At 41.3% G+C, this 27,534-nt stretch overlaps 2 protein-coding genes across 6 annotated transcripts in view; one reads left to right on the top strand and one right to left on the bottom strand.

Annotated features, from left to right (window-relative positions):
- SWAP70 (switching B cell complex subunit SWAP70) overlaps window positions 1–10,416 on the top strand; it is a 41,627-nt gene extending 31,211 nt beyond the window's left edge. The window contains exons 8-13 of one of the 2 annotated variants that reach the window (XM_083840014.1): window positions 3,053–3,160; window positions 4,679–4,845; window positions 5,599–5,797; window positions 7,399–7,495; window positions 8,563–8,677; window positions 9,293–10,416. In XM_083840014.1, the coding sequence (XP_083696140.1) occupies window positions 3,053–3,160; window positions 4,679–4,845; window positions 5,599–5,797; window positions 7,399–7,495; window positions 8,563–8,672 (681 nt within the window). In that variant the 3' untranslated portion in view covers window positions 8,673–8,677; window positions 9,293–10,416. Of the gene's footprint in view, window positions 1–3,052; window positions 3,161–4,678; window positions 4,846–5,598; window positions 5,798–7,398; window positions 7,496–8,562 lie in introns of both variants that reach the window. The other variant, XM_083840013.1, reaches the window with a different exon arrangement.
- The window catches only part of LOC310901059 (uncharacterized protein), a 42,704-nt gene continuing 19,336 nt past the window's right edge, over window positions 4,167–27,534 (bottom strand). For 2 of the 4 annotated variants that reach the window (XR_014585554.1, XR_014585555.1), the window contains 9 exons: window positions 27,029–27,197; window positions 22,436–22,678; window positions 21,952–22,116; window positions 18,574–18,733; window positions 14,293–14,403; window positions 12,527–12,621; window positions 11,322–11,439; window positions 8,463–8,641; window positions 4,167–4,303 (listed from right to left, as the gene is read on the bottom strand). Coding sequence is in view for 2 of the 4 variants with exons in the window: in XM_083840034.1 (XP_083696160.1) it covers window positions 15,346–15,499; window positions 18,574–18,733; window positions 18,966–18,975 (324 nt within the window). In the remaining 2 variants the exon portion in view is untranslated. The other 2 variants (XM_083840034.1, XM_083840035.1) reach the window with 2 other exon arrangements.

Genomic DNA, 27,534 nt, shown 5'->3' with positions numbered 1-27,534 from the left:
AATTTTATTATAGTAGTTTGGGAGAGATTTGTAGAGCTGAGAAACATACCAGCCATTTATAAACCATTTAAATGTATGTTCCTTGTTAACATTGAATTGACTTCTAGAAACTTGAAAACTGCACTAGGAATTTCTGAGTTTTAGCAGAAGTCTCTCTCAATAAATTAATTTCCTCGTAGATAGGTTTTATCCTACATCTAATGACCAAAGGTGAGTTTGCTGCAGCTGCATGCTCTAACAGTAGACTGAACATGCTGATGGATCTTTGTATGTTAGAACAAGCAGTGCCTCTGTAATAGTTCTTCACAGAGACTTTATTACTCAGATATACTTTCTACCTCCTATTGCTGTGATATCTTGTAATGGGGAGTGTGTACTGAAATAGCCTTGAGTGCCATTAAATTCCTCATTGCTGCCTAACATCTTGGCTGCTGAATGGAGGCCCTGCTGCTAGAGCAGTCCCGATCTATGCTTACTCTAGAGTCTTTTGTTCACTATCTTCCTAAATTCATTCTTTTTTTTTTTTTGCATTCCCATTTAGGACAGATCTGCCTCAGTGCTTGAGTTTTTCCTAAATGAAAAACGCTAGCTAAAACACTAGCTTATTTGAAGAAAAAAGCAAAAAGCAAACAAAAAAACCACTACAAATATTGCGAGTGTGTGTTAAAGGTGGTGAGTCTAGAAAGCAAATTCAAATCACCCAAAATGTATCTTTGGTTTGACAGTGGGGAAAACACTTTTTATTTCATTTTAGCACCTATACTCTACCATGTGTGTAAGATTCATAATGCAAAATATGCTTTAAAAGGTAGCCTGTGTTTACCTACAAGTTACTGGTAATAATGCCTGTTAACAGAAATCATAAGGATGACTTTCTGTGTTGAGTTTACTTCATGGAGATAAAGTGGGGGAAGATGACATGAGAGCAACCCCAAAGGAGCAGTAAGATGTTGACAGGTGGCAGGGAGTGTTGCTGAAATCACAACAGGTAAACTACAGGGTGGAAGATAATTTAGTCTCTGACATGAATTATTGGGGAGCTGCTATGCTGGAAGAATTTAAACTGTTTGATTAGTTTTTGTTGTTGTTTTGTTTTGTTTTTGTTTCTTAAAAAGTAATCTTCAAGGAAAAGGCTTTGTGAATGGTTCAGGAAACTGTATTGTTCTCTAAAGTTCAATTTGCTCCTGATGGGTGAGAGCCAGCACTTGCATAGCAGCTGCCAAAGTGCATCCCAAGACTGGCTTTTATCTTGATAGCTCCTGCACTTAAAAATTTCAGAAGAATAAGCTCCTTTGTCTAAAATAGTTGTTTTTTTCATATCTTGAAATGGAATTTTGAGAAATGCATGCTGAATAGACTGAAAGGTAAGTTTTTTTTGTACCAAGAGAGCATGCACAAGCCTTGTGTACTCTTTCAATTTGGAGTCTTGAATAGAACTCAGAGACTGTGCTAACTCCTTAACTCCTCCTGCAATGATGTGTTCTTGTTGACACTCCCCCCCCCCCCCCCCCCGCCCCGTTCTCACATTTTGCAACTTTTCCCTAGTTGTCATGAATAGCCAGTAACCTTACCAGCCAGCAGCTGATGTGATCTGACATGAACTAAACAGGAAACTGCTGATAAGAGATAAGAGTGGACAAATGTGTATTTTCTTGTTGAACTGGCTGGCAAAAGCCTAGCACCTACTCTTGCTGGTTACCTCAAGGGGTCATTTGCCATTGCAGTTCAGTATTGGCAATGTTTATTTAATTTGAAGGTGGGGAAGGAAATCAAAAGGAAATTTCACTTAAACAGCATCTTAAGTTTGACCCCAATTATATGCTTACCAATTACAGAAGAGGAATAATACTTCTAAAAGACTTGTAGCGTAATTTTTAGCCTTTCAAAGGAGAACATTTCTGTACTATGTTCTATGGCTTAAAAAGAGAAACTAGGAGCTTTCTGCCCTTCTCCCCATCTATTTTAGGCTAGAATGGGATTAGCACTTAAAGGAATTACTTTGAGTTTTGGCTTGGCAGTTTTAGTTGTTTAGGTCTCTGATTAGTTCACATAGGTTGTGTGAGAGGAAAATGATTTAAGTGTTGGACCATCCCAAATACTGAAAAATGAACGGTATCCCTCTCTTACTGAGGGTCTGTGGAAGCAAATTCACCAGCCTGGCATATTACAAAAGGGTGCTTGTTTTCTGTACAGAATCTGATCTCTGGAAAAATCTGTGAAAGAATTATTTTGTTTTCAGTACTGTTAATGCTTTGACTAGTACTTGTACATTTCTAACCTTCTAAGCATTCTAAACATACACACTATTGAAGCCTAGATGAAAGGAAAAAATGCAATGGCTATCTCTTTATTTGTATCTTATTTATTTGCATCTATTTATTTGCATCTTGATGCAAAAAAATGTTAAATAAGTTGCAAGAAGTCAGGACGGCACCAGCAGCTGTTTACATGTCTGTAGTTCTGAGGATATTTTTCCCCCCTAATGTTCAAATGGTAGTTACTGACTATAATTTCATTTACCTTACATGGCAATTTAGGGGATGTTAAAGGGATTGTGATTCATGATAGCACAATTGCTTTATTATAATCAACCTTTGTGGCACTTCTGCATTCCCATGGCAATTTAGTATGTCTCACTTCTGTTTCTGTATGAACACTATATATGCTGTCATGTTTTCACTGTTGTAACTCTTGTGCAGTCCTGCCTGGAATGTGGTTTTCTGTAATAGTTTTATATCCTGTGTGAGATAGAGAAGGAAATACAGTCATTTCTATTGGTTTTGCAAAGTAGAACTCAAAGGAAACTTGGAGGAAATCTGATAATTGATTTTTCATTTGTAAATTGAAAATTGTCTTGCAATAAGACTAAAAATTATATTTGGAGGTTGACAGTAACCTCAGAGAGTTTAAGAAAAAACAAACAGTTGGCACTGTAATACTTTTGAAAGCTTCTTCCTTTTAAATAAAAATAATTAAATTCAATTTCCCCCAAATGGCTTAGTTTTTACAAATTGTTTTTTCCTTCTTTTCTTGATCCTTCTTTCTATTCCAGCAACTGGAAGCAGCAGCTGCACGTGCTGCAGAGGAGGAAAAGAAAAGACTTCAGACTCAAGTTGAGTTACAAGATCGCTTCAGTCTGGAGCTGGAGAGAGAAAAAATGGTGAGTAGTGCACATGGCTTTTTGCTATAATTCCACATAGTGAGCAGCGCTTTCAGCAATGACTTCCCTCATAGGCAATCACTGAAAGGTTTCAGCAGAATTTGCAGGAAGTTGAGTGCAGTCTGCATTACATTTACTAGAGACATAAAATATATTTAGTAGTGAAAAAAGAATTGAAACACCCTGCCTACAATTTGTATAGCAATCAGAGCTTAAATATTATTGGAAAATCATGAATAGAATGAACTGTTTACAAGATAAAACACAGACTGAAGACTGCAGTTTTCAGGGATGAAGAACTTGAGACTGGTTCGTTTTGTATATTCATATAACACATACAAAGGTATAATTAAAGTGTATTTTAGGAATTTTCTGAGTTGATTATATTCCCCAAACTGTTCTTTTTTTATACTGTTCATTCTTTTGTATTTATACACATGCAACATTAAAGAAAAACTGCAGCTTTAAAATGCTGCACGGCATATCATGCCAAGGATTTATAGAACAACTTATTTTTGATCTTCAAGGGTTTTGTCTGGTATAATAAGTTCTTCTGTCAGCTGCAGAAAAGAAGTAGAAATAGGCTGATGTAATGGAACATCTCAGGACAAATGCACGTGCAGTGCTACTTTATGGGATGAGTGTGAATTGTTGAATACGCTCGCTTTCTGGGTCAGCGGGATTTAGGTTAGCTGAGGGAAAGCAGTCCACTGAGCAGTGGAGCAGGACAGGCCATCCTATCACACTTGAAACAAGCTTTTTTTTTTTGCTGACTTAAGGAGCACTGCTTATCTTCTGTGAAGTAAATGTTACGTATTACTAAATGCTGAGGTTTTGGTGCTTTATCCCCCCTCAGCTCAACGACAGTGTGAGCCAAACAGGATGGTCGGCTCTGGTGCCACATCACCCCTAGTTTCCTGCTCTGGTCAGTGAAACAGGGGAAATCAGATCAGAGGCTGAATGACCATGGACATTCAGCTTCTCTTTCACCTTCCTCTACCACTTACCTTCACTCTTTTGTTATAGTTGCTCTTCTCTTAGCAAAGCCAAGATCCCTAGCTGGTGTCCAACCTTTGACGTCTCAAGTTGCAGTGCCAGCATCCAGATATGTGTGAAATCTGCTACTGCCAAGGGAGGACTTGCCTGAGGAAACAAGTTGAGTGTAATTAAATGAGCTTGATCTTTGTGTCTAGACACTCTACAAGCTTTTTCTTCCTTCAGTTTAGTGTGTACTTGCAAATCAAGTGATGCGATCAAACTGATTGAAGATAGGTTTAAACCACTGTACAAATCCTGTGCAGCATGCAGTAGGCCAATGTAAGTGACCACGGTTTTTTTCTTCCTTACTTTCTTAGTTACACAGCTACAAATCTTGACTCAATTTTATCAGTTCCGCTCTGCTGGTAGCAGGAAAAGGTCTCTCTGAAAATGCTATCAGAGAGAAACCTGGTAATTCCTTCAATATTGGAAACCTGAATGGAATGGTAGCTCATGTGTGTCCTCAATTTACTTTGCTAGGTGAGACAAAAAATGGAAGAGCAAGTCGCTCAGAAGTCATCTGAACTGGAACAGTATTTACAGAGAGTACGTGAGCTGGAAGAAATGTATAAGCAGCTACAGGAAGCTTTGGAGGTTGAAAAACAGGCACGTCAAGATGAAGAAACTGTAAGGAAACTTCAAGCCAGGTATGCATTTTACCTAGTAGTGACTTATTTCTGTTTCACTGCAATATTAAACAACTGTATTCTACTTTTAAAGATTGCTGAGCATTACCCCTGCTAATCGAAACATATATGAAAACCATAAATATCACCTTTAGCCTTCAGATCTTAAGAAAAAAATATCTACCATCTTTGCACTTTAAGCTAGTCTTGCCTCCCAGCAAAGTGCTCAAAATGCAAGCAATTCCAGAAAAGCAGGCTCACTTATTTTTCATCGGGCATTGTGCCTGTCCACACATCCAAAATTGAGATCATTCTGTACAAACTTTGTTATGTTTTATAAAGCACTAACTGTAAATATGACTTGCTGTTACATTTTATCACAGGTTTAAATTTTAACTGATAAAAGGTTAAGTCTTCTCTTACTCATATGGGCTTCGTTTAGTGTGATTTCTTTCTTCATATAGTCAGTCCTCCTAAGACAGTTAAGATAACTCATGCACGTTTGTTTCTTCTGTGGTTTTCAGTGTTGTGCGTTTGCATTATCGACTACATTTTCTGAATAGCCCTTTGTAGCAGTGAGTCTGCTTGCACTTCTGGCATGATTTTCAGTGTTACACTGAATACAAGCCAAGAAGCAGTAATTTTTTCCCTCCTTCCTGAGTGGTTTTGTTTTGTTTTTTTTCCTCAATAATTAGCTTGGCTTTCCTCTGTGTATGCTACATGATGGATACAGCTTACTTTAAAGTGCAGTTAACATCTCAATCCCCATTGCAGATTACTGGAAGAAGAGTCAGCAAAGAGAGCTGAACTGGAAAAATGGCACTTGCAGCAGCAGCAGACCATTCAGATGACAGAAGCAGAGAAGCAAGAGCTAGAAAACCAGAGAATGATAAAGGAACGGGCTCTTCAAGTTGCTATGCAGCAACTGGAACAGCTTGAACTGGAAAGGAAGGAGGCCCTTGAGCAATATGAGGTGAGCTGTTCTGTTTATCTTAACTCTCATGCTTAGCTGGATGTGCAGTAGTTTAACTGAATTTGAAGTTTGTCCATTTCATGCTTGTTTAAAGATTAGTAAACAAAAGATTTTTAAGTAGAGCTAGGATAGTTATGTCTTTTTCTTTTTTTCCCCCCCAGATCAGTAGATATATTTGAGGAAGAGGATAGGTTTCAGACATACCCCCCCCTTTATTATTTTATCCCAATTCACATGCAAGCCAGCTTGATCATATCCTGAAATATTCTGTATACATTTGTCTTATGCTATAGACTAACTATCCATGTGCAGTCCTGTTGCTGTCATAACCCAATGCCTTATACTCTTGAATTAGTTATCCTTGCAATGTTTTGATAATTTAATGGGGCAATATTGTCTTCTACAGACAAAAATTGATGTGCTACTGTAAGCCCTTGCTCCTTAAAAAGGTATTTAAGCACTGAATTATGTCAAGGATAGCTAGGAATTAGTCCAGATTCTCAAATGGAGTTTTGTCAAATGAATTCTCAAATTCAGCAGTGCCTGGTGTCCCAAGTGCCAGGGCTGTTCTCTGTTCCACTGAGTGTTTTTGGTGTAGGCCAGTAGCTGTGTTCATGGAATAAATATAAAGAATTTATCAGAATCCAGTGACTACAGACACTGAATTTCTACATACTTTCTATGGCTAGGGAGGTATTAATCCTGCATCTGTTTAGGTCAGGAAACAAAACACAGCTAGATATCTGTTTAACTTGGGAGTGTGTTTATGCTGTCTTCTGTGCCCTTGGAATGAGTTCTGTGAAGGACAAACTATTGAGCTGTCTTGACCAGCACAGAATACTGCAGCGACTACAAGAACAGGCCCAGATGGAGTATTTTTTGCCCATTTTACAACTTACTGTGTTGGTGTTACATCTGGCACAATCAGTAGAGTTGCTTTCAGGTAATACTCAACTTTTTTTTTAAATGACATCCCAGGCTTTTTGTACATAAAATAAAATACCACTGTTATCTAGACATCCAGAATACATCTACTGTTATCTAAACATCTGGAATATACTACACTTACAAAACAAACAAGAAAATCAGAAGAGAAATGGTGGAGTAGGTCACTGCAATAATTGACATAATATTTTAGAAATCGTTAAACATTCTAGTCTTACGTTTGCAATTGACCAAAAGACCAATTTAGACAGAAGAATACTTCTTCCGTGCTTGGGCTATCAGCAGTGGTCCATTTCCTAGCTTATGTTTTATGATTTATTGTAATGTCCACTAGAACATTGTAGATCAGAACATAGTAGTTCTAGATAGTCTCTAATTTGAAACTATAGTTTGTGTGTGTTTTCAGTCTTCATGAAGACTAACCCTAACTGTGCAGCTAGACAATCTTATAAAACCTGGTTTGAGGGCTTGCTTTTATACCGTTAGTGACTGACTGTAATAGTTAAAATGTTAATCTGAAATGAAATGGTCCTGTCTATACTAAACAGAGGGCAGGCTGACATAGTATTGTACAGTCTTTAGGTTTAAAAGGAGGCATTGTCTTTTTATATAAATTAAGTTGTTCTTGTTTGCAAATGGGCTCTATTTTATTTCAGGAGGTTAAAAAGAAGTTGGAAACAGCAGCTAATAACACCAAGACTTGGAAAGATAAAGTAGCTCATCATGAGGGATTAATTCGACTAATAGAGCCAGGTATGTTATCAACAGAAAAATAACAAAAACACTGTATTAATTCCATCTCATATACTTGCATCACTTAGCTATTTATTGAAGTCTGCCTTTTCTTGTAGCTTACTGGTTTCACTACAGCCTATAACTACTACATTTGTCAGAATTGCTGATCATAATAGGTCTTCCCTCAGAATGGAAGAATTGTTCTGCATTCAGAACCCAAATAGAGAAAAAAAAAGTTTGCAACTCTGCAATATAACGCATTATGAAAACACTGTTGGCACCAGACCTTCAAAATACGTTTTGTGCGGTATAGTGTAAGCACTGCAGTATCTTTACTGATAAGATTAGTGCCCCCTGAGGATTTGGTTTTGTTTGAAATAAATTTAATGATGATGGTGGGAACAAATACAGGCTCATAGTTGCTTGAGAGAAGGATTAATTAGTATTAAAGCCTCATACCTAGGATGTGTTGAAATCTGAGCAAAATTAAACATAAGAAACTTTCAAGTCTTTACTGTCCCTGCTAAAACTATTTATTTTTTAAATTTTTACTTATTTATTTTTAAACAACACAAGGATCTACCTGAACATTGCATTTTTGGGTGTTTAATGCAATTAGCCTAAATGCTGATTGCCAAAACCACAAAGTAAAGGTATCTAAAATATTTACTGGATTTTTAGAAAAAGTTTAACTTTTTAGCTTAATTAATACCATGCCAGCCTTACAGGAAAGTGTCTTTGTGATGCTGTGCTGGAGAGATTGCTTTCCCTTAGGGACATCTTTAACAACAAGAATAACAGAAAACAGTTACTTCTATACAACTATTTTGCAGGGGCAATTGGAGATAAAGATGCCAAAGGTGGCAGCAGTTGAGAACTTTTCACACTAAGCACCTTCACTGACTGTGTCCCAGGCATTCCTCCCTCCTCAGTTAGGCAGGCCACCTTTGAGAGGGATTCCAGTCACAGAAGAGACAGCACTTACAGAATCATCCTGTGGCAACTCCAACTCTGCCCCACTGATGGTGTGTGAGTGATGTTACTGTCGGAAATGCCTGTTTCAAGTATTGCACTTTGTCTTCCAGGTTCCAAGAATCCTCACTTAATCACAAACTGGGGCCCGGCAGCCTTCACTGAAGCAGAACTGGAGCAAAGACAAAAGAGCTGGAAAGGGAAGAAAGCCACTTCTGAGTAACAACGGTAGCTGACATACCATTTGTGAACAGAAGCCCACCTTTGTTCATTCTGCTTTGCACAGAACAGCTCATTATTGCTCTTTTGAAGATCTTAGTTTACCCAGCAGGTTGGGTCTTTCTAAAAAGGAAATACCGTTTACCACATAGGAGTATCTACTAAGGGCTCAGTAACTATAATGTGTGGTGTCTGACAGTACTTGCTGTTTTCCTTCACGTTTTCAGATACTTTGTTCTTTCATACAAAACTTTTCAACTCAAGATTTTTATTCAAATGTAGCCTTTGACAGTATTGTTTCTATACTAGCCTGTAACAATCTGACAGCATCTAACCATTCAGGCAGCATCATTTTCATTCCGAAAAGCAAGGGAAACAATTGTTACATTGGTTCAGTTAGTAATAATTTAAGCCCAGGCTAAGTCAATCCTGAAGGTTCTGTCCAACTCTGAGACAGAGCACTACCTTTCCTTTCTTTTAGTCTCCTTTCATTTTTCTGTATGTGCCTGTTGCTCTTCACATGTGGGGTTAGTGCTTAATATCTTCTTCTCTACTGAGAGTAGGCTGACATCACTGTTGCTGCTGTTTCCTGGCTGGTCTGATTTTTGTGTCCTTTGTTTGCAGGAATCCAAACAAAAGAATTGGAAATAGGTATGTTCAAAATGCCGCTGTAAAACGTTTGGAAAAAGCGGTCATGCAAGATTGAGCTTGTTACTGCCTCGTACTTGAGAAGTGCTTAAAAAAAATCAGAGCTTAGAAAACCATAATGCTTTCGGTTCATGGTTTAAAAGATGTACAGTTTTGACTTACAGATTTCTGAAGTGGATGAATGGAACTTGATGGTATGTACAAGCCTTGATGCAGATGATATTTGGCCATGTTTATGCAAGAAATTTGATTATACAATTACCATTGCTATAGATGCAGCGCTCTGTTTTGTCTTATTCTTTATTGGAGGCCAGATTCCAAAATGTAATGCAAGAGGAAGTCCTGCCTTGCAAAGAGCAGGTGCCCATTGAAGTGGTTTGTTAATTAGCTTTGACCTCTGTACATACACAAAACATGGAAAACCATCTTTTAGCACGTGCTTTTTAGTTCAGCTAAATGCTAAATTATTTGTGGTAAATAAAAAGTGACTGTTTCTAATGGATAACCAGTGCATTTGTATACACCATTGTGATACTCAGCTCTCAGAAGAGCAGAAGCTGTACAGAAACAAACTTCAGATTTGGAATTCCATAGCATTTTATTTGCCTGTTAACTAAGACTCACTGAAATACTGAATCTTTGCAGTCATTTGGTCTTTAATTATATTTTTATACTAATTGAAATCTTTAATGTTTTGGTAAATGGAGTACTGATTAAAATGGAAGGTAAATTGAGGCTCTTCCTATTTGTATTTACTGTACAGGACAGCAATAGTTCCTTAAGCTTGCTAACAAGGCATTTTTTAAAATTGATTTTGTTTACAATGAAATGTGAAAAAAAACTGTAATGGAAATACTAATGTATACATTGTTAAACTTTGCTAAAGGAGGTGGAACAGTATTTATAACTACCCAACACCTTTTATGTGGAAAGAAGAAGGTGCCTTGGGCCTAAAACTTTTTAATTTTTCTAACAGTCTTTGTTTTGGACACGTATTTTTTAAAAAAACACCAAATGATGCATGTTTTCATATTTGTTACTGTTCTTTAGAATTGGCTATTTAATAAAGTAATACGAAGTCATTTACATTTCTGAATGAACTGCTGGCTTTTTGTATCGGTTTCTTTTGGGTTTCTTTTTGCATCGGTTTCTTTCCACGTTGGTGGAACAAATATACCCTTAATAGTATGACCAATGGGATTTGGTTTAAAGCCATAACAGCAGTAGTCATAGAGACAGTATATCTTAAGAATAGCAACACTTATGTCAGAATCATTATACTCTAAGCCACATTAAATATGAACATATGTTAAACAGCAGCAGTCAGTAACAGTATTTTGAGGGTGCAGTTTAGGTAATTTCTGAAATGCAAAGCATGGCAGATGGGAAATTAATTTATACTTCCTCTTATTAGTGAGTTAATGAAAATGGCTGCAGTTAGGGTATGATGGCACATATAGACATGTGCCTCTGCAGGCAAAACAGGCCCTTAACTAAAATGTCATCCACATATTTCATTTTTTCTTAGTTGCTATTAGATGAGGAAATGAGCCAAATCTGTTAATTTTGTTATCCCCACTTGCTCTGACAAATTAAGGAAACGCTTTGTGTGAAGTGTTGCACAGTAAGGGGGGGGGGGGGGGGGGGGGGGGGGGGAGGGAAGGGACTTAAAAGCTGACCAATTGCATTTAGAGCTAAAAATTCCACTTTAGAATAAGTCCATTAAAGCTACACCCCAAACATACTGCTCAAAGAGAGAGCAGTGCTGTGAGTCAGAGTCACCACATCTCATGAACCAGCGCAGTATGGAAAAACAACCCACAGCCTACTGGTGCATGATCATTTCTGGTGAGCCCTGAGGTTACAGCATTCTTACTCCAAGAGAGAAATAAGTCTGATCACGGAGAGGCTCTCCTCAATGAAATGTGATGCTAAGTAAGTGTCTGTGCCATCCCTGAAACATGCCTTGCAAAAATCTAGTGTCGCTCATACACAGCAGATTTACCTGTGCAGAAACCAGTAGGATGCTGTTTCTTCTGTTCTTGATGCCTCAGTACAATGTGCTGGAAGGCTTAATCCTGTCTGCCCAGTTCTGGTTTACCTTCTGCTGATGGAAGAACATCCTGCAAAACAATAGCACAGTATCAGTCTTCTTTTCTCCCAAGCCACGACAGGATTTTTGCTCTGTGACCATTTATGGTGCTGGTGTATGAGACTTCTACTTTTCCTCATTCCCAAACTGTAACAGGCAGGTTTCCAGCAACTCTTATTACTTCAGTTTACCTTTCCTGTATGCACAGCCTATATGGTGAAGCAACATTGTGTTACGACACTATCTGTATCCTGGGGAGTTCCAAGGGGTGGGATGTGAGGGGGGAGATTTAAAACAAAACAAAACAAAAAAATGTTCAGGCTTGCAGTTCCTTGTGGAAGAGTAGCCACACCATCTATCTCGGTACAAGTGAGCTGAAAATAATTGCACCGAATTTTATCTTGATTAAATAAAGCATTTTTAGGTAAATAATTTTTGAGAGAGGAAAAAAAAAAGGGTGTGTGGCTAATACACCAGTGGGTACCCTAGGAAATGAATTCTATTTGTCATGTAGCACGTATGAAATTACTGCTCTGTGCTAGGTAAAGGGAACAAAAGAGAGGGATTAAAAAGTGCCATAAATTTGTCACTAATGGAATGAAAAAACTCCTGCAACACTAGAAAGATTTTAGTCCCGCCCGCCCCCCCCGCCCCCCCCCCTTCAGCTAGGGACTTTCCAACACTGGCTGCACCATGCCTATTAGTTACTAACTGTGGCTGCCTTTTTTTTTTTTTTTTTTTTTTTAATTAATGTTCTCAACTCAAGGTGGGAGGCCCCAGAGCTCCTTATCTGGCTGTACCCTGCTGGGACTTTGTATCAGGCTGCCCGCTGGGCATGGCAGTGGTGGCAGGCGGCCCTTAGCAAACCGCGGCGGCTCTGGGGCCGGTCTCATATTTGGACTTCAGCTGCCATCTGGTGGTAGTTCAGCCCTTAAGCATCTCAGCTTCCCCAGCTAGCATTATTAACAGCAGTTTTACACTGTGACCATCCTGAGACAGTGAAAAACCATGCTTCTGCTTCATTCCCCTTCAGCAACTCCAACAGACATTTACAAGAGCAATGATGTACAATGGCCGAAGAACTGGTAAGTGACCCAGTGCTGCTGTATTATGATTACCTTGCTGCCATCACCGTTGTGTTCTGCCATCCTCGACTTCATGAGCTACTTTAGTTCTGCCATCTCAGCTCAGTGTACATGATCCCAGAGTTGTCCTAGGAAAAAAAAGATTTTACAACATGAGTGTTACCATTAGCTGAGGATAAATATGTTCAGAGCCTTAAAGCTAAATCACAAATATTAAAACAAAACAACAACAAACAAACAAACCCACCACTGTACTGAGGAAGGATGAGGCATGCAGATACATCATTCAGTGAGCTCTCAGCTACAGTGCAAAGCTGAAGCTGCCATATGGCTCTGCTAGAGAGTAAGGCCAGGGTCAAGGAGAAACATGTAAGGAAGGTTACTTGCCGGTAAATAAGGTTTTCCCAGATGCCTTGTGTACATACCTAATTTATCCTTTACCCTCACCCTGTTGGCTCTCATCCTACTGAACACTGCTCATTGACATGCAGGATAAAAATGCACTTTTAAAACACACTTTGGGGGCTCCCCACCTGGCAGGACAAGCAGCCATGCAGACACCTTGTCTTAGGGACTCCTGTTACTGCTAATGTGATCACAAAGTACTTCAGGAGTCCCAGAATAAAACACAAAGAGAAAGTTTGTAACACTACATGAATTTAGAGGTAGTAACTTTTACACTCTGAGTCTCAATGTGCATGTTAACCAGTTCGAAATGCCAAGGAAGCAAAAGTACAGAATAGCATTATCTATGTCAAAACTGGGCAACCTTTGAAATAATGGCAAGGCCAGTGGTTGTTTTAGCACTTAAAATGAAAAGATTTGGAAAGTGGTGGCTGCTTCTCCCCTCCAAAAGATATTAAAGTTGGAACAATACGATACAAAAGATCACGAAAAAAAACACATCCTGAAAAGCCTTAGAAGGGAAATTTAATGACACCTACAAGCACAATCCTAGAAAGGCCCCTTGATGAGAGCCCCTCTTGCCCCTGATTTCTCATATTTAGCCTAATGGGCAGAGGTAATGTAACAGGACATGAGCAGCTAGTCAGACAGAAAGCCAGTGACTGGCTGGGCAGAATCATAGAATCATTAAGGTTGGATAAGACCTCCAAGATCATCTAGTTCAACCATCCCCCCTACCACCAATATCACCCACTAAACCATGTCCCTAAGCACAATGTCCAACCTTTTTGGTTGATATGTTGATAAAAAGAAAACAAAGCAAACAAACAAAAAAACAGAACAACTGCACTCCCATTCTCCCTCTGGCCATTATTTTCAATTCATTAAAAAAATCAAACAAGCATGCAAAATAACCCATCCTTTCTACTTTCATCAGTGTGCTCACTGCTCACATAGTTCTTCTGCCTATCAAAGGAACTTGCTCTATCACCAGCTTTATACACTGTTATAAAATTAATAGAGCTGCTTGCCACAGTTACACCACATGTAACTGGGCCTCGTATCTTCACGCAAGTGCCTTTCTGCTGTTATTCCTATTGCCTGTTTTCTAAGCACACAAGTGATTTGCTCATGCTGTACAGATGCTGACGTGGGGAACCTAGGAGGGTGTTTTTGAGTATGTATGAGTGCAATTTGCACAAGCTTGTGTTGGTTGCTCTTATCTGTATCCTTGAACAAGGAACCTGTGTCCTCTCACTTAACCTGACCAACAAATCTAATTAGAACACATGAATATCTCAGATGGGAATTTAAAACTTGAACGTTGCTGTGAGACAGTTTCAAAAGCCCAGGCTTCCCCAGTGTTGTCATTTATAAGCTGTTTCAATGCCTACCAGAGTACAGGGGTTTCTCTTTCTGCTTCAAAGAGGCTCATGATGCTCATCTCTGACACATTGCACAAGTGCTGGGGAGTCCAGGTCATCTGGGGCACTGGTTCCTCAGCCCTGTGTAAAAAAGCATTTAAAAACATGTTTAAGGACAGACTCTGCTTAGAAACCTTTAGAGATTTCATCTTATGGCATAGCTTGGACTGAAATCTTCAATTTGGAGGAACCTGAGGTTGCATTTTCCCAACTGCCTCCTTTGCCAGGGACACATTGGGGTGTTCTGCTTTTTCCCAGCCATGAAATCAACTGCCAAGTATGTCTGTGAGGGAGGAGCATGCCCCATTTCACAGCCGAGTTTCCCCTGACTGCTGCCCCTGCCAGAAAGAATATGTTGGCCCTGAGCTGCTTTTTTCCCAGAAAGAAGCCACAGAAAGGTGGGAAATGATGCTAGGGAGGCACAGCCTGCTGTAACACAGGTTCCCCCCGAAAAGCTGAGTGGGGCTGCAGGGCCTGCACACTTGGTGTGGGACTGATCTTTGCAGGCACGCAGGTGGCATCTTCTGCATTTTCTGCTTTGTATTAGCATGGACTTTGCCTGCTCACAGGGGCTGCAAATGCCCGGTGGGTTGCTGCTGGCCCATGGAGCAGCCTCGGCAGATGAGATGTATGGCCAGAGATGACGATCACTCCAAGCTGCCATGGCCCTGGAGCCCCACTCCCCATGTGTCTGCTGGTGGCACAGTCCTACCCACAGAGTCCCCAGGCACCCCACTGGGACCCTGCTGGGAGCCACTATCCCCTCATGCTAGTCCACACAGGCTTCCCATTGGCTTAACCCCAGCATGACTAAGCAAAGGGCTCTCCACACTTCCTCTGTCCCTGTTCTTGTACCGTGTGGAAAGTGGAGGCAGTGAGGCATAAATCACATAAATGACTGGTTGCTGGTCTTGCAATGTAGCCGTACACAGTCATGCTTGCAAAAGAAACTTGCCTGCTCGTGCTCCCACATGCTCTCTTCACTGTCACCTTTACATATGGTAAGAGCCAAACCAGCAACTGCTATGAGGCTTCCTCCGGGTGGGAAATCTTCCCTGCCAGCAGGAAAAGATCCAGAACACATATTCCTTGAAACTGTATTTCCAGGGGATAAACAGCCCAGGGCTGGGCACTGGCATGGGGCACAGCACAGGAACCAGCCTGGCAGAACAGCTCACTAAAGAAAAAGGGAAAAAGAAAACCATGCTGGGTGCCACATGCCCTCACCAGGCCAGACTGCTCCCTTGGCATTTCTGCTCTATGCAGAGACCACACCAGTCCTGCACGGCTTTGACAACAGTTCTGGCTCTGTTTCCCCTCTTCACCTAGCTCTAACCAGTCACTCCTACCGATGTCCCTGCTTGTCCCTACTGCAGTCTACCAACAGCGTACCAGTTCGCAGGCATTCACCACCCAGCAAACCAGATGTGCTCTTGCTGTGTATTGGTGCAATTTTAACAGAGAGCTCCTGGGCCCAGGGCAGCACACACTGAGCGTGCACCATCTCTGGGCTAACGGTGTGGCACAGCCACTCACTGCTCTTCCAGCTCTCCATTCTTTTCTCCTTTTAACCTCAGCCCTCCTGACTAGCCCTGGCTCCCTACGTGCTGAAGCAGGGCGAGAAGACTGACACAGTTTTTCCAAAGCCCCCGGCTAGTTCTGGGACCCGCAGCACAGGACTCCGCCAGCTCCTGCCCTGGCAGGCCGGCCAGGCAGCTGCAGCTGCTCCCCCAGAGACGGGGAGAACAATAAGAAAATACCAGATCTGCCGCAGGAATGCAGGAGATAGCGTGGCAGGGGGCCCTGGTGAGTCTGGTCAGGATTTGCTCACGGCTTGGACGTCAACCAGAGGTTGCCACTTGAGCAGCCCTGTCGTCAGGCTGGGGTGGCCTGGGGGATGCTCTGTGGGGCGCTCCCTGCCATGGCCCCCACTGGGCGCTGGACGCCAGATGGCAGCCGGACACCGCCGCACGGCCCTCTGCACAGGCATGCTGAAAACAGCTCACAAGAGCAAAGCGTCTCTTCTGCAGACTTGTAATTAATCACATCTGCGGATCCTGTTTTGAAAGGCAGATTCACACAGATGCGGTACTACGCGAGTGTTTTACAGCTGAGCTGGTAGCATGCTTTGAGCTGCGTCACTTGTGTACGTGCAGCAAAACACTGCTAGTGCACAAAGAAAAACTCAGCCTTTTTTTGCAAGGAAAGCACACATAACACCAAACCAAAACCCTTTCTTATGGTTCATATGACTTACTTCACCGAAAAAAAAGCAAGGAGAGCAAAAACCAGGGAGATTATGAATGACAAGGCTGTCAGCTCACACAGTCATCACAGCTTGGTGGGCTTCCACCTAACTGCAAGGGCTGAGGAGCAGCAGTGCATCTCACCCCCTCGCGCACACTGGGCACATTAGTTATCTTGATTTATTCAGGTGACTGAAACCAAGGTCTTGCACCCACAGCTGCAAAGGCCCAACTGTACTTTGAGAGTCATATAGTTACTCTGTTGGGTAACATTTTCCCTCAACAACTTATGAACTTTAATCCAATTTTGAAATGTAGGGGAGGCTAAGTTGGATTACATTAGCTTAACTGCTCATGTCATAAACTTGAGAAGTGGGACTGGGGGGTTGTTTTTTTTTTTCCAGAAACCTTTTGTTGGCCCCCAAATTCTTTTTTTTTTTCTTAGTTCAGACACCAAAAGGGGAGGAGGTTCAACTTCCAAAAATAAATCAAAGACACCATGATGCCTGCAGGGTATTTGTTTCTCTGTAGGAACGTGAACCTGGTGGTTTAGTTTAAGAGAGACTAAGCTAACTCTCACATTTTCTACATTCCTTGTTTTCCTGATATATCAAGATCGACAGGTTTGAACTGTTGTTTTAATGAAAACCTACTACTCCTGGGAGGGTTTCCTGTTTTAGAAAGATGATATTTCAGAGCTACAAAATTCCAAGCAATCTGACTTGCTATCACCTTCGTCAGGTCCCTTAACCTCCTTATGCCTCAGTTTCCCACTGATGAAACGTGACTGATATTTGTCCACAAAAAAAAGCACAGAGACCAGTAAGTGTTTGCAAAATACTCAGCTATTCCTAAAAAGAGAACTCTTTAAGCAATACCACGGTAAGCTGAAACTGTGTCCGCAATGTGCGGATCAGAGTTTGCTGTTTGAGGCCTCAGGAAGGGTCCTTTCGACCAGGGCAACCCCTGCACGACCAGAGCCTTCTGGCACGACCATCTGCCAGCCACTCGCAAAGAACCCTTCAGCTCCTCCGCCTTTAATGCCTAATCCCTGGTGGCCTGAAAACCTCTTGTGATCTTGGGTAACAACTACAAATTGAAGCAGCCCTTAGATTTCTAATTAGCAAGAGTTAAATTGCCACGTAGCTAGCCCCAAAGTGTCATGAAAACTCATGGCAATAGTCATAAAATTATGCCGCACTCCAGCCAAGCCCTCTTTCATCATCTCTAATTCAGGCTGCTGACTCAACCCCAGGTAAGTTTTCACCTCCCTTTTGCACTTGGAGACCAGGAACATCCTGGTAAACCTAAACAGGACTGACCTTGACACTGTCTCTCCAGACAGTTTTCAGAGCTTAAGCTCTGCAAAACAGAGCAATAAGTTTTGCAGGTGGGTGCAATTCACTTGTTGAATGCTAGAGTATTTGTGTTAAACATGAAGTGCAACAGGAGTCCCTGAACATGTTTTCAGTCTTGGAAACTGATCTTCAGCTCTCACTTTTGTAAATTCTCCAATACACAATGTTATTTTCATTGTTTTTTCTTGTCTGCTACAGGCAATTTAGGATTTTCCGACTGTTCTAACGATTTATAAGCTCTTCTATGTAAAAACACTTTCTTGTATTACAAAAGTTCCTCTGAATTGTAAAACGCGTTACAAAGGGGAGGGAGTTAGTCCCTCATACATTGCTTGGGCTGTTCTCTTGGCAGAAAATAACCACTGGCAGCTTTGTAAAACATGGAAAAAAAGACTTATCTCCCAGATACTGGAAACACAGTCAAAGCTGCCTTAGCTGGGCAAACCGGCACTGATTTCTCAGCCCTTTTCCCTGCAGGTGCAGGTCTGCTGACGTCAAGGCTGTCATTATTGCAGGGCTCACAGCCCTTGAAATGTTTTATCTGCAAGCTGTTGTCCAGCCCACAACACAGAAAAGCTCCTCAAATGCTTCTGATAGGGACGGCTGGGACAGAGAACATCGCGTGCCCTCGATGCCTCCACACTCACCTGCTCCAACTCTGTAGCCAAATGTTTTGGGGAATCTCTGAAATATGCACTTTGAGAATCCAGTTGCTTTCCTGTTTGACTCGGAAATCTTCCTGGAACGTTGCTGCTTCCTGAATTCCTTCTCTAAAGTCAGGTTTTCTTCCTCCTATGCCAAAGCAGTCTACAACAAAGAGGAAAAGACAGCAAAGTTCAGGAAAGCACTCATCTGATAATGCAAAGACTCACAGGTGCAACCTGCATGAATACTCATGATTACATAGTCATTAGGAAAATGGGAAAGCCGCTAATGAATTTCAAAGCTAGACTCTCACACAGTACTTCTGTCTGGCTATTGTTTTTTGGGAGACTTGAAGATTCCTGTTATGAGGCAATGTTTCTTGTTAATTTCTTACCCTTTTCCATGCATCAGTGTAATTTTTTTCTCATCTATGTATGTTTTTAGAAAACAAAGCATTGCTCTTATCCCTTTTCAGGTATATGAAGCACTTCATAACCTGTTCACTAAGCACTGCTCAAAGGCAGTTTAGGGTTTTTTTGGGGGGGGGGGAGGGGCGGGGAGGGGGGAGGGCAGGGAGGGAAAAGAAACCGAGACATAACAAGTTGTTGGAAGTGCTGGAGCAGAGCCAGCAGCTCTGCTGACCAGCCCTGCAGCGGTGTGTGCTAGTGGCAGGATGGCACATCACTGCCCCAGAGAGCTGCCGACGAGCTGCTTCACCTTCTGGTACAGCAGCGCAAAGCTGCATGACAACTCGTTTTCTGTTTCTCCGTGCTCTGCAATGCAGACATCCCCTGGGGTCCTGAAGTCGCAAGATGAAAAACTCATCCTTCCTTTTGGCCCAGATCCTGAACAGACATATGCACATGCTTAGTGCTGACCATGTGAGTAGCAACGCTGATCTCTGTGGAGCAATCCACATGCTTGATTTGAGAGCTGGGGAGAGAAGGACACTTGGTTCTTCAGTTGCCTGTTTTACATACCACTGGTAGAGATCTTACCCAAGAGAGAGCTGTGCAGCAGGATGGCGCTGAACTATATAGCTATTTTTATTTCCATCACTTGTGGCCTTGCTGAGACCTGCTACGAATTATCTGGGATATTACACCCCAGACAAGTCGAAACAACAGGTCTTGCTGCAGACTGTCTGTGTTTAGTGAGATGATTTAGTTACTGCTTTCCCCCCACCCCGTCTTCTTCCTTATTCCCATTAGTGACACGTTGGCTGCAGAGAAAAGTTATTCATGCTCTAGAAATGTAATATTTACTCAAAACAATTTTTATTTGGCTTGGCTTCTTCCCAGTGCCATAAAGTGATAGCCAGCCCCAAGTGCTTACATAGACAACATGTGCATCTGAGTCATATTTATGATCCCAGTTATAAAAAGCACACAATCTTGTTGTTTGGTGCAATGGGATGGGACTGAAGGCATCAGCACGTCTTGAGCATAGCCTGTCTCTGGAATCTGCAGAAATTTGCCATGCTCCAAATATAGAACTTGTGGGTGGAAGCTCAGACAGGAGCCAACTTTTTATACCATTACATCACAGGAATTGAGGGCTTCATGCCAATGGATCCAAGGAAATTAATAAAGAGCAGAGGCTGTCCAGCTGTTTGAATTTAAAGTCACGGCGGAGAGGTAATTATTAATAAAAGTGGCTTCATTCAGAACATGGTAATCTCATTGCTTAAATTGAACATATCCCCTCTTCACTGCAGCTTACTATTCTGTTGGAACTTGTAAAGATAATAGTTAGGAATTAACATCTGTAAGAGATAGGCCCAGAGAAGCTGAGATCATTCTAGATAGAGGACACACTTCAGTTATAACTTTCCAGCTAAGTAATGCTCAGCAAGTGTATGCATTTGCCAGTGGCATCACTGCTCCCCTGGCTGGAGGAGGTGGCTGGAACATGGCATGTATTTTTCCAGTTAAAATACACAACGTCTCAAATGGACAGTGATCAAAGCTGTATTCAGCTAATTTGAAGAGTAATTCAATTTGTTTGACCTCCGTGTGCTGGGGCAGCCAGCATAAGCTCAAATGTTGCAGCCTCCTAGGAGCTGACGGTAAAGCATCAGGGCCTGTTACCAAGAGGCAGGGGGTGACCTGACCGACCTTCCAGCCTGTCTGGGAGGTGCTGTGCATGCCTACAGCCCCAGACCCGACACAGCGCAGCTGGGGGTTGGGTCAGGGCAGTGCTGATGCTGGTAGAGGGCCACCACCTGTGCATGTAGAGGTTGCACCTACACAATGCAGAGTACAGGTCTGCTAAACGCTGCTTCCTGCACCTCAAAACGTAGTGCACACGATAGACGCTTTCCCTGCTCCTATAGTCCCCCAAAGCAAAACCTGGGCCTTCACATGGAAAAGGATCATGGAGTCTAGGTGCTGCAACTGTGTGTGCCAAAGGCTGAACTCAGCAGGCTTGTCACAAAACACATAGCCAGGAGAATACAGCAGTGTTTTCAGAAGAGGAGCTCCCCTGGTGTTTAAATCACAGAAATGTTGGTATGCAGCTTCAAAGATTTCCAGCTCATGCTCTGTTCAATGGTACACAAGAGCTATGAGTAATTAAAAATTTAGCTCTGAATTCTCTGGGAAGTTCCTTATTTCTGTTTTGAAGATAAACAAACCGAGGTGGGAAACAACTAAAAGTTTCTTCACAGGACTGCTAGCATCAGCAAATCAAACAACAGAATCCCTGAAGAGATGCTCCTGCACCCACAGATACTATATTGTGCTTACATATGCATTTTCTGCAGCAGCACATACCAAACAGCCTCGCACGCCCATGCCTCAGTGGGGGCAATCGTGGCAAAGACCAGGACATGCAGCTACCAATACCCCTGTTTCAAAGCACCTACACACATACGGCATCCTTCTCTCCAGGGAAAGCAGATTTTTAAAAAATATTAAAAAATCACTTTAACCAGGTGGCCGCAGGGTCACAATTTCCATAATGGGAAGAAGACATTTGCTGTTGGGGAAAGGTAAGCGATAAATAGAAGAAATCAAGTCATTCTCCATTTTTTAAATGTGGTATTTCCATCTACAACACAAGCATGTGCATGTAGGAATTATTATGAGACTTGAGGTTGGTCTGGATTCAACAGGCTCTGTTACTAGATAAACTTCCTGCATTTTACCTAGAAAAATGTGACACTAACCATTCACTCACGCCAGAGAACCTACTAAGATACCCTGGCTCTGTTCAAGGTTTTCAAGCACTATATTTTCTTCCTAGTAAGTATTTAATAATGGTAGTCAGTGCATTTTATTTCTTGTCAATAATTGTGAACATCCAAATATTAAAAACCTCAGGCTTATTGAACATCCCATTTATAATTAGGAGATGCCTGCCCACTATGCATGACTCACAGAGGTAAGCTGAAGCACTGCAGTGGGTGAGGAGAGCTTTTGTCCGCTGCTTTGCTATGCGATTGGAGGAATCTTACTGGGAACCTGGAGCTGGACCAGCTTTTGGGGCTGGCTCATCCATGTAGGTGCAGACGAGAGCCTCTGACATGACTCTGATACATTTCTCTGGAGAAAAAAAAAAAAAGGCATGAGGAGACACTGAGGAGGGACAATACAGTATTTCCCTTGACTGCTAAAAATACCTACAACATGGGACTTAAAAAGAGGAACAGATTTTGGTAATTGGGTACCTTGAAGAGGAATTTATTTTAAAATCCAATTATTAGGGACACTCCCTAAATTTACAACCAGATATTTTCCATTGTGTGATCTGCAGAACCTGAAACACTCTAATGCTTTAAAATGTTAAGTAAAAGAGGAAAGACTCCTTATTTCTGACTTTGAATCTCCAATGTATGTTTAAGGAGTGAAGTTGTCATTTTACCTGCAGTCTCATACTGTCACTTCACAGCTTTTCGGTGAATCTTGCACTAAAGAGAGTCTGTAACCATATGCCACTGCCCCTCTGACAAATGAATAGAATGTAGAAGAAAAAAAGTCAGTAAAATGCACAGACTTAGCATACCATCAGAAGCTGGAAAATACCTTCCTGTCAGATAGTGGATACTGATCATCGTCAGCTCTTCCTTTCAGATACTGCAGGATACTGACCTCGCTTCCAGGAGCGCTGCATTAGACAAATAATTATAATAAGCAAGCGGGTCTATGGAAATAGATGAAACAGTTCAGCAGAACTGACTGCAGTTATAACCACTCTCTAACCCATGGCTAATCTCCAACTCTCTTCCCACTGAAGTCAGCAGCAATCCCTCCCCACCGCATTTAGAGTCATTAGAAATGCAGCAAGCATTTCAAAATTTGGAGACCTTGCCCGTTCTTAGAACTGGGCAAGAGTCAGATTTCCAAAATACTATTTATGCTGCATAGGAACTTCCTTCCCAGAAGTCCCTTTGTTTCCAGCAGACAATCCCATATTTCACTACTAGTTCTGGACACAGCCAACCATCATCCTATTTAAAAGTTGTTCCTTTGGTCGTCATCTTCCAGCAATGATAATAAATACATTTGATCAGATAATTTACCTTCTCTAATCGTGACAATTACCTTCTCTTCTGAGATCACAAAGAGAACAGCTAGACTAAGAATCTGCTTTTTCTTCTGACATTTTTTGTAGCTTGTAAAACCAAATCAAACTAGTAGCATAGAAATTGATGCAAACATATAAAACATGGAGAATAGTTTTACGAGAAGATGGATTTGTGGCTTCTTGTTTTGACTTTTTTCCATGAAATTCTTAAAAGTCTCAAACCCTGAAATTAAGGAACCTTGGTGGTGCCTTATTTCCCAGCAGTTTCTGTAAAAGATGAGTCATTTGGAAAGCATGGAAAGTATTAAAGTCATTGCTTTGATGTCTTTAATAGAAATTTGGGATGGATTTGAAAGAAATGAGGAAAGTGCTGTTATTTCCTTTTGGAATGGCAGACTGACATGACTGGTGCTGTTACACAACTGAACAACCAAACGGCAGTGCGCACGCTAACCCAGCAGCAGGCCGAGGATCTCGTCCTCCTAATCAAGTTTATAGTTGGATGCTAATGGGCTCAGCAAACAAACACTCGTGTTTATTATAGCAGAATGAACAGAATGTACTACAGAGAATATGACTCACTTTTCCATAGGACGCCTGTCTATTCTCTGAGTTTGAATAATGAAATATTGCACCTCTCACTTGTGGTTTGTTGTACAAAGTTTTAATGAGTTCATCCCAATGAACTGTAGCCCTGCCACATAAAAACTGATTCATTTGCCTTGTGAAAATAAGTGTGCTTTTTGATAGGACACTCTGCACTAGGCCCTCCTAAATCAGCCTGAGAAGCTAGACTCTCTAACAGGTGTTTTTAGTCTTGAGTGCTTTTTTAAAATGAAAATATGCAGTCAGCTTCAGCAGTATGTTGGCTATTTTCCCTTGGGTGACATACCGTCCTGCTGCATCCAAAGTACCCGTTCTCCTTAGTATGGTGTTTGTCTTATAAACTGGGGCTTTAAAACCATTATTTTCTGAAGAAAAAAGGTTTGTTTTAAAGCAGAGTTTGTGAAAGGGGCATTTAAGAAATGCTCACGTTTTTATTTCAAAACATGCAAAAAAAAAAAGAAAATAACTGCCTATTAGCTCACAGGAAATTCTGAATAAAACTTGCTTGCGAAAAGTAGGTGTCCTTATAAGACCCTCGTGAAAGAAATTCAAATGAAGGGCAGGGGAGGGAAAGAGATTTTAAGTAAACAAGTGAGAAGAGCCAGGGAAAACAAGAGCAATAAGCAGAGTCTCAGGTGGCTGACTTGGCAGAGCGGGGCGTGAAGGAAGGAAGAGGCTGTGAGACAATGAACCGCTGGTGTTTACAGTAGTCAAGGAGTCTCAAGAGTTTGTGACTTTAACCACAAATTGCTTAACAATACTGTATGCTCCTCTATTTTCTTCAACATCCAGCCCCAGTCATGTGGACAAGTTCCCTTTTGAACAAAGAGGGTGGCCACAGGTGCACGGGTGATATTAAGGATGGTGCTGGTGGAGAGAGGAGGACCTGTGGAGGGTGTTTCATTGCCTCTTGAAGTTACAGGAGTCGTGATGAGAAAAGATGGCTCCTGATCCAGGCCTTGGCCGGGGAGTAACAAGTTAAGGATGGAGGGACTGCCTGGGGTGTAGATAGGGCTAGTCACATCTAAAAAGAAAAATATTTTTCTGAAGACAGTGAAGGCCTTCAAGTGCCAGAAGAGTATGATGAGAAATGGTGTATCTGTCACTTCCCAGCAATGGATGCAGGAGAGCAGAGGATCCATGAGCAAAGAGGCAGATGTAAACTGGCACTTTAGAGATCAACTTGCCTCTGTGGCTGTTTACCAAGCATAGGTAGTTACTGCTAAAATGAATTTGACTCATGTTTGCAGAGGAGATTAACCTTGGCTAAGACTATGCAAACTAGAAAAAACACTTCAAGAAACTAAATATTCCACAATTTAAAAGATTTCTCAGGTTATGTCTCATCTCTGTAGGAATTCTTAATGTCAATCTGAAAATACGTAATTTCTAAGTTATTTAAGTGCCCTCTTGCAACCTGAAATGTTAGCTGTAATAATGGAGAAACTAAATGAATGACAGAAAAGCAAGCCCTAAAATATTAACACCATTAACACCAGGAAGGTTGGGGGGTAGTTATTCTGTGGTTTTCTGTTCTCAGTAGCAATATGTCATCATAGAGAGCGTACATTTAACGGATGAACAATGCTGTGTATGGTATCATTTCCCAAGGGCTAACTGTGCAACCGTTTCTCCAAACTGCTGAATTTCACTGGTAGTGCAGTTCACAAAAACATATCTTTATACAGCTGGGAATTTAAAAGCTCTGCAAAAGCCTGTGATGCCAAGGACCTTCATTTGGAGGCACACCTAAATTTCTAGTGCTTTGGAAGCTGGCCTTTTCCAAAAACCTTTCTATAGACGCTAAAGCAAGGAAAAATCTGGCTGCAGTCCGTTGTCCATGAGCAAATATATCTTAAAGGGCCATTCCCCTCTCTTACTTTAAAACCTCTAATTCTTCACATGTTTCTGTTTAAAGAAAAAAAAGAAACAACAACAAAACACACACACACAAGAGAACCAACCCTTGTGCCTATGTCAGTATCTTAGCTGTATAAATTTAAACATTCCATTGTAAGCTAAGATTATCTTGCCTCTTGCCCAGTGAGACATGTGGGTTTGGCTTTATAAGACTCCATAACTGGCCTGCTTGAACCCTGTCCAGTAGGTTTTCATCTAAATTGATTAGGACTTGGAACATATTTTCTTGGACAAATTGTGTTCTAATGAATAGAACACTCCCTCACAGCTGTCCTGCCAGAAAGCCAAGATTTTTTCTGTCTAGAAATCATCCCAAAGTGACCCTTAGATAAAGTTCAGAATCCATTTTCATTTTTTAATTAAGAAAAGGTTTGCTTAATTCCATTCCATACATTTCAGTGCTAGGCAGCTGACACATGATTCCCCCTAAACATTTTATTTTAAAGAATTTGGTTATGATGTCAGATCTGCCCAGACAATGCATTTCTAAACACGCTGTTTATATTAAATGCAGAGCGAAAAGATGGCTTCAACAGAGGAAGAAGTCTCTGTAGATGGCACATAGAGCAAACTCAAGGTTGACTCTATTCTCTACGCTGTAAATTTATATATTACCAAAAATAACAAGGGGCACACTAAAGCCTCACACAGACACAAGGGATTTCCACAGTGCCCTTCCCAGGGACACAGCTCTCCAGTAGGCCTCTCCTCCCACCCAGTAACTAACTGCATAAACTTGCCTTTAAGTCCAAGTGTGGACTGGTTGGGAAATACTTTCATTAATTAACACTGGCCAAATGAAGAGGGCATTTCTCCTCAGAAAGGGGCCCTGGCCACTTATACAGTTTCAAAGGTAAGAGCTTTCACTAGGATGAATACATCCTTTCTTTTTAGCATTTTGGTCCATAGCTCTTCTCTCAGATGCCCCAGCTTGAAACCTCGTTAAGTGTCTGCTTTATGATCAGCCCATCTGGAGTTTTTCTTCTATGACCATTCCCATGGTTCACTAGCAGGATTTCATTCAATCCAGAATACCCAGTGGACATCCATGATTACATCATTTTGCTTATCTTTTAGCAAGAGTATTTCTAGGAACCAGAAGTACACTTTGAGGCAAGCTCAGATCCTTTCTAGTCTTGCAAAAGATGAATCTGACCCGTGCACATTATGTGGCAATAACACGCCTTCAGGATGGGTTCAGGATTTTGCTGACATGTGGTACTCAGAAATTAAAGGTGTTCATTTACAGGAGGAATTCAAAGGAACAGGTCTTTCAAGGAACATCAATTCTCAACTCTTTAAACATCACCTGTATCTTTAGTAAGACAGGAAACTAAGGCAAAGTCACTTATATACTAATCTTGAATCGAATGTGACTCTCCTTCAACTAATAATTATACTTACAGAAGAAATAGGTAAATAATGACCAGTTGCTTGGCTACAAAATTATTGTGGTATTGCTTATGGAAAACAGGTCATAAGAAGACAAGAAGAATGGGAAGTTTCCGCTGCTCTCAGAAGACCAACTCTTCTTGTTCACACTTGCACGACACATGGCGCTGCAGAAATTTACCTGAAATCACACAGAGAAAAAAGATAGGTGCTGCAATTATTCCCCGATGCCTTTATGTAAGGCTGGTCCAGCCAAATCTGCGTAATTACTCAATTTGGATGATTAGGTTAAAAAAAAAAAGTCTTACCTAATCACTAAAAAGTTCTCACAAGCAGGTTCAGATGGAAAAATACCACATACTTTGCATATAGGCCTTGACACCTTTGCTTGTGGACTAACAAAACTGGCTACATTTGAAACCATTGTTTTGAACCCACGTTTCTTTTCTGTGTTCTCTTACACTGGCTCAATGTAACCTAAATATAATGACAGGGAACGAACAGGAACAAGATTTGCT

Source organism: Anser anser (assembly GCF_964211835.1).
Source record: "Anser anser genome assembly, chromosome: 5".
Taxonomy (NCBI): domain Eukaryota; kingdom Metazoa; phylum Chordata; class Aves; order Anseriformes; family Anatidae; genus Anser; species Anser anser.
Note: the sequence above shows the minus strand (reverse complement) of the source record. Positions and strands in the feature narration are given on the sequence as shown.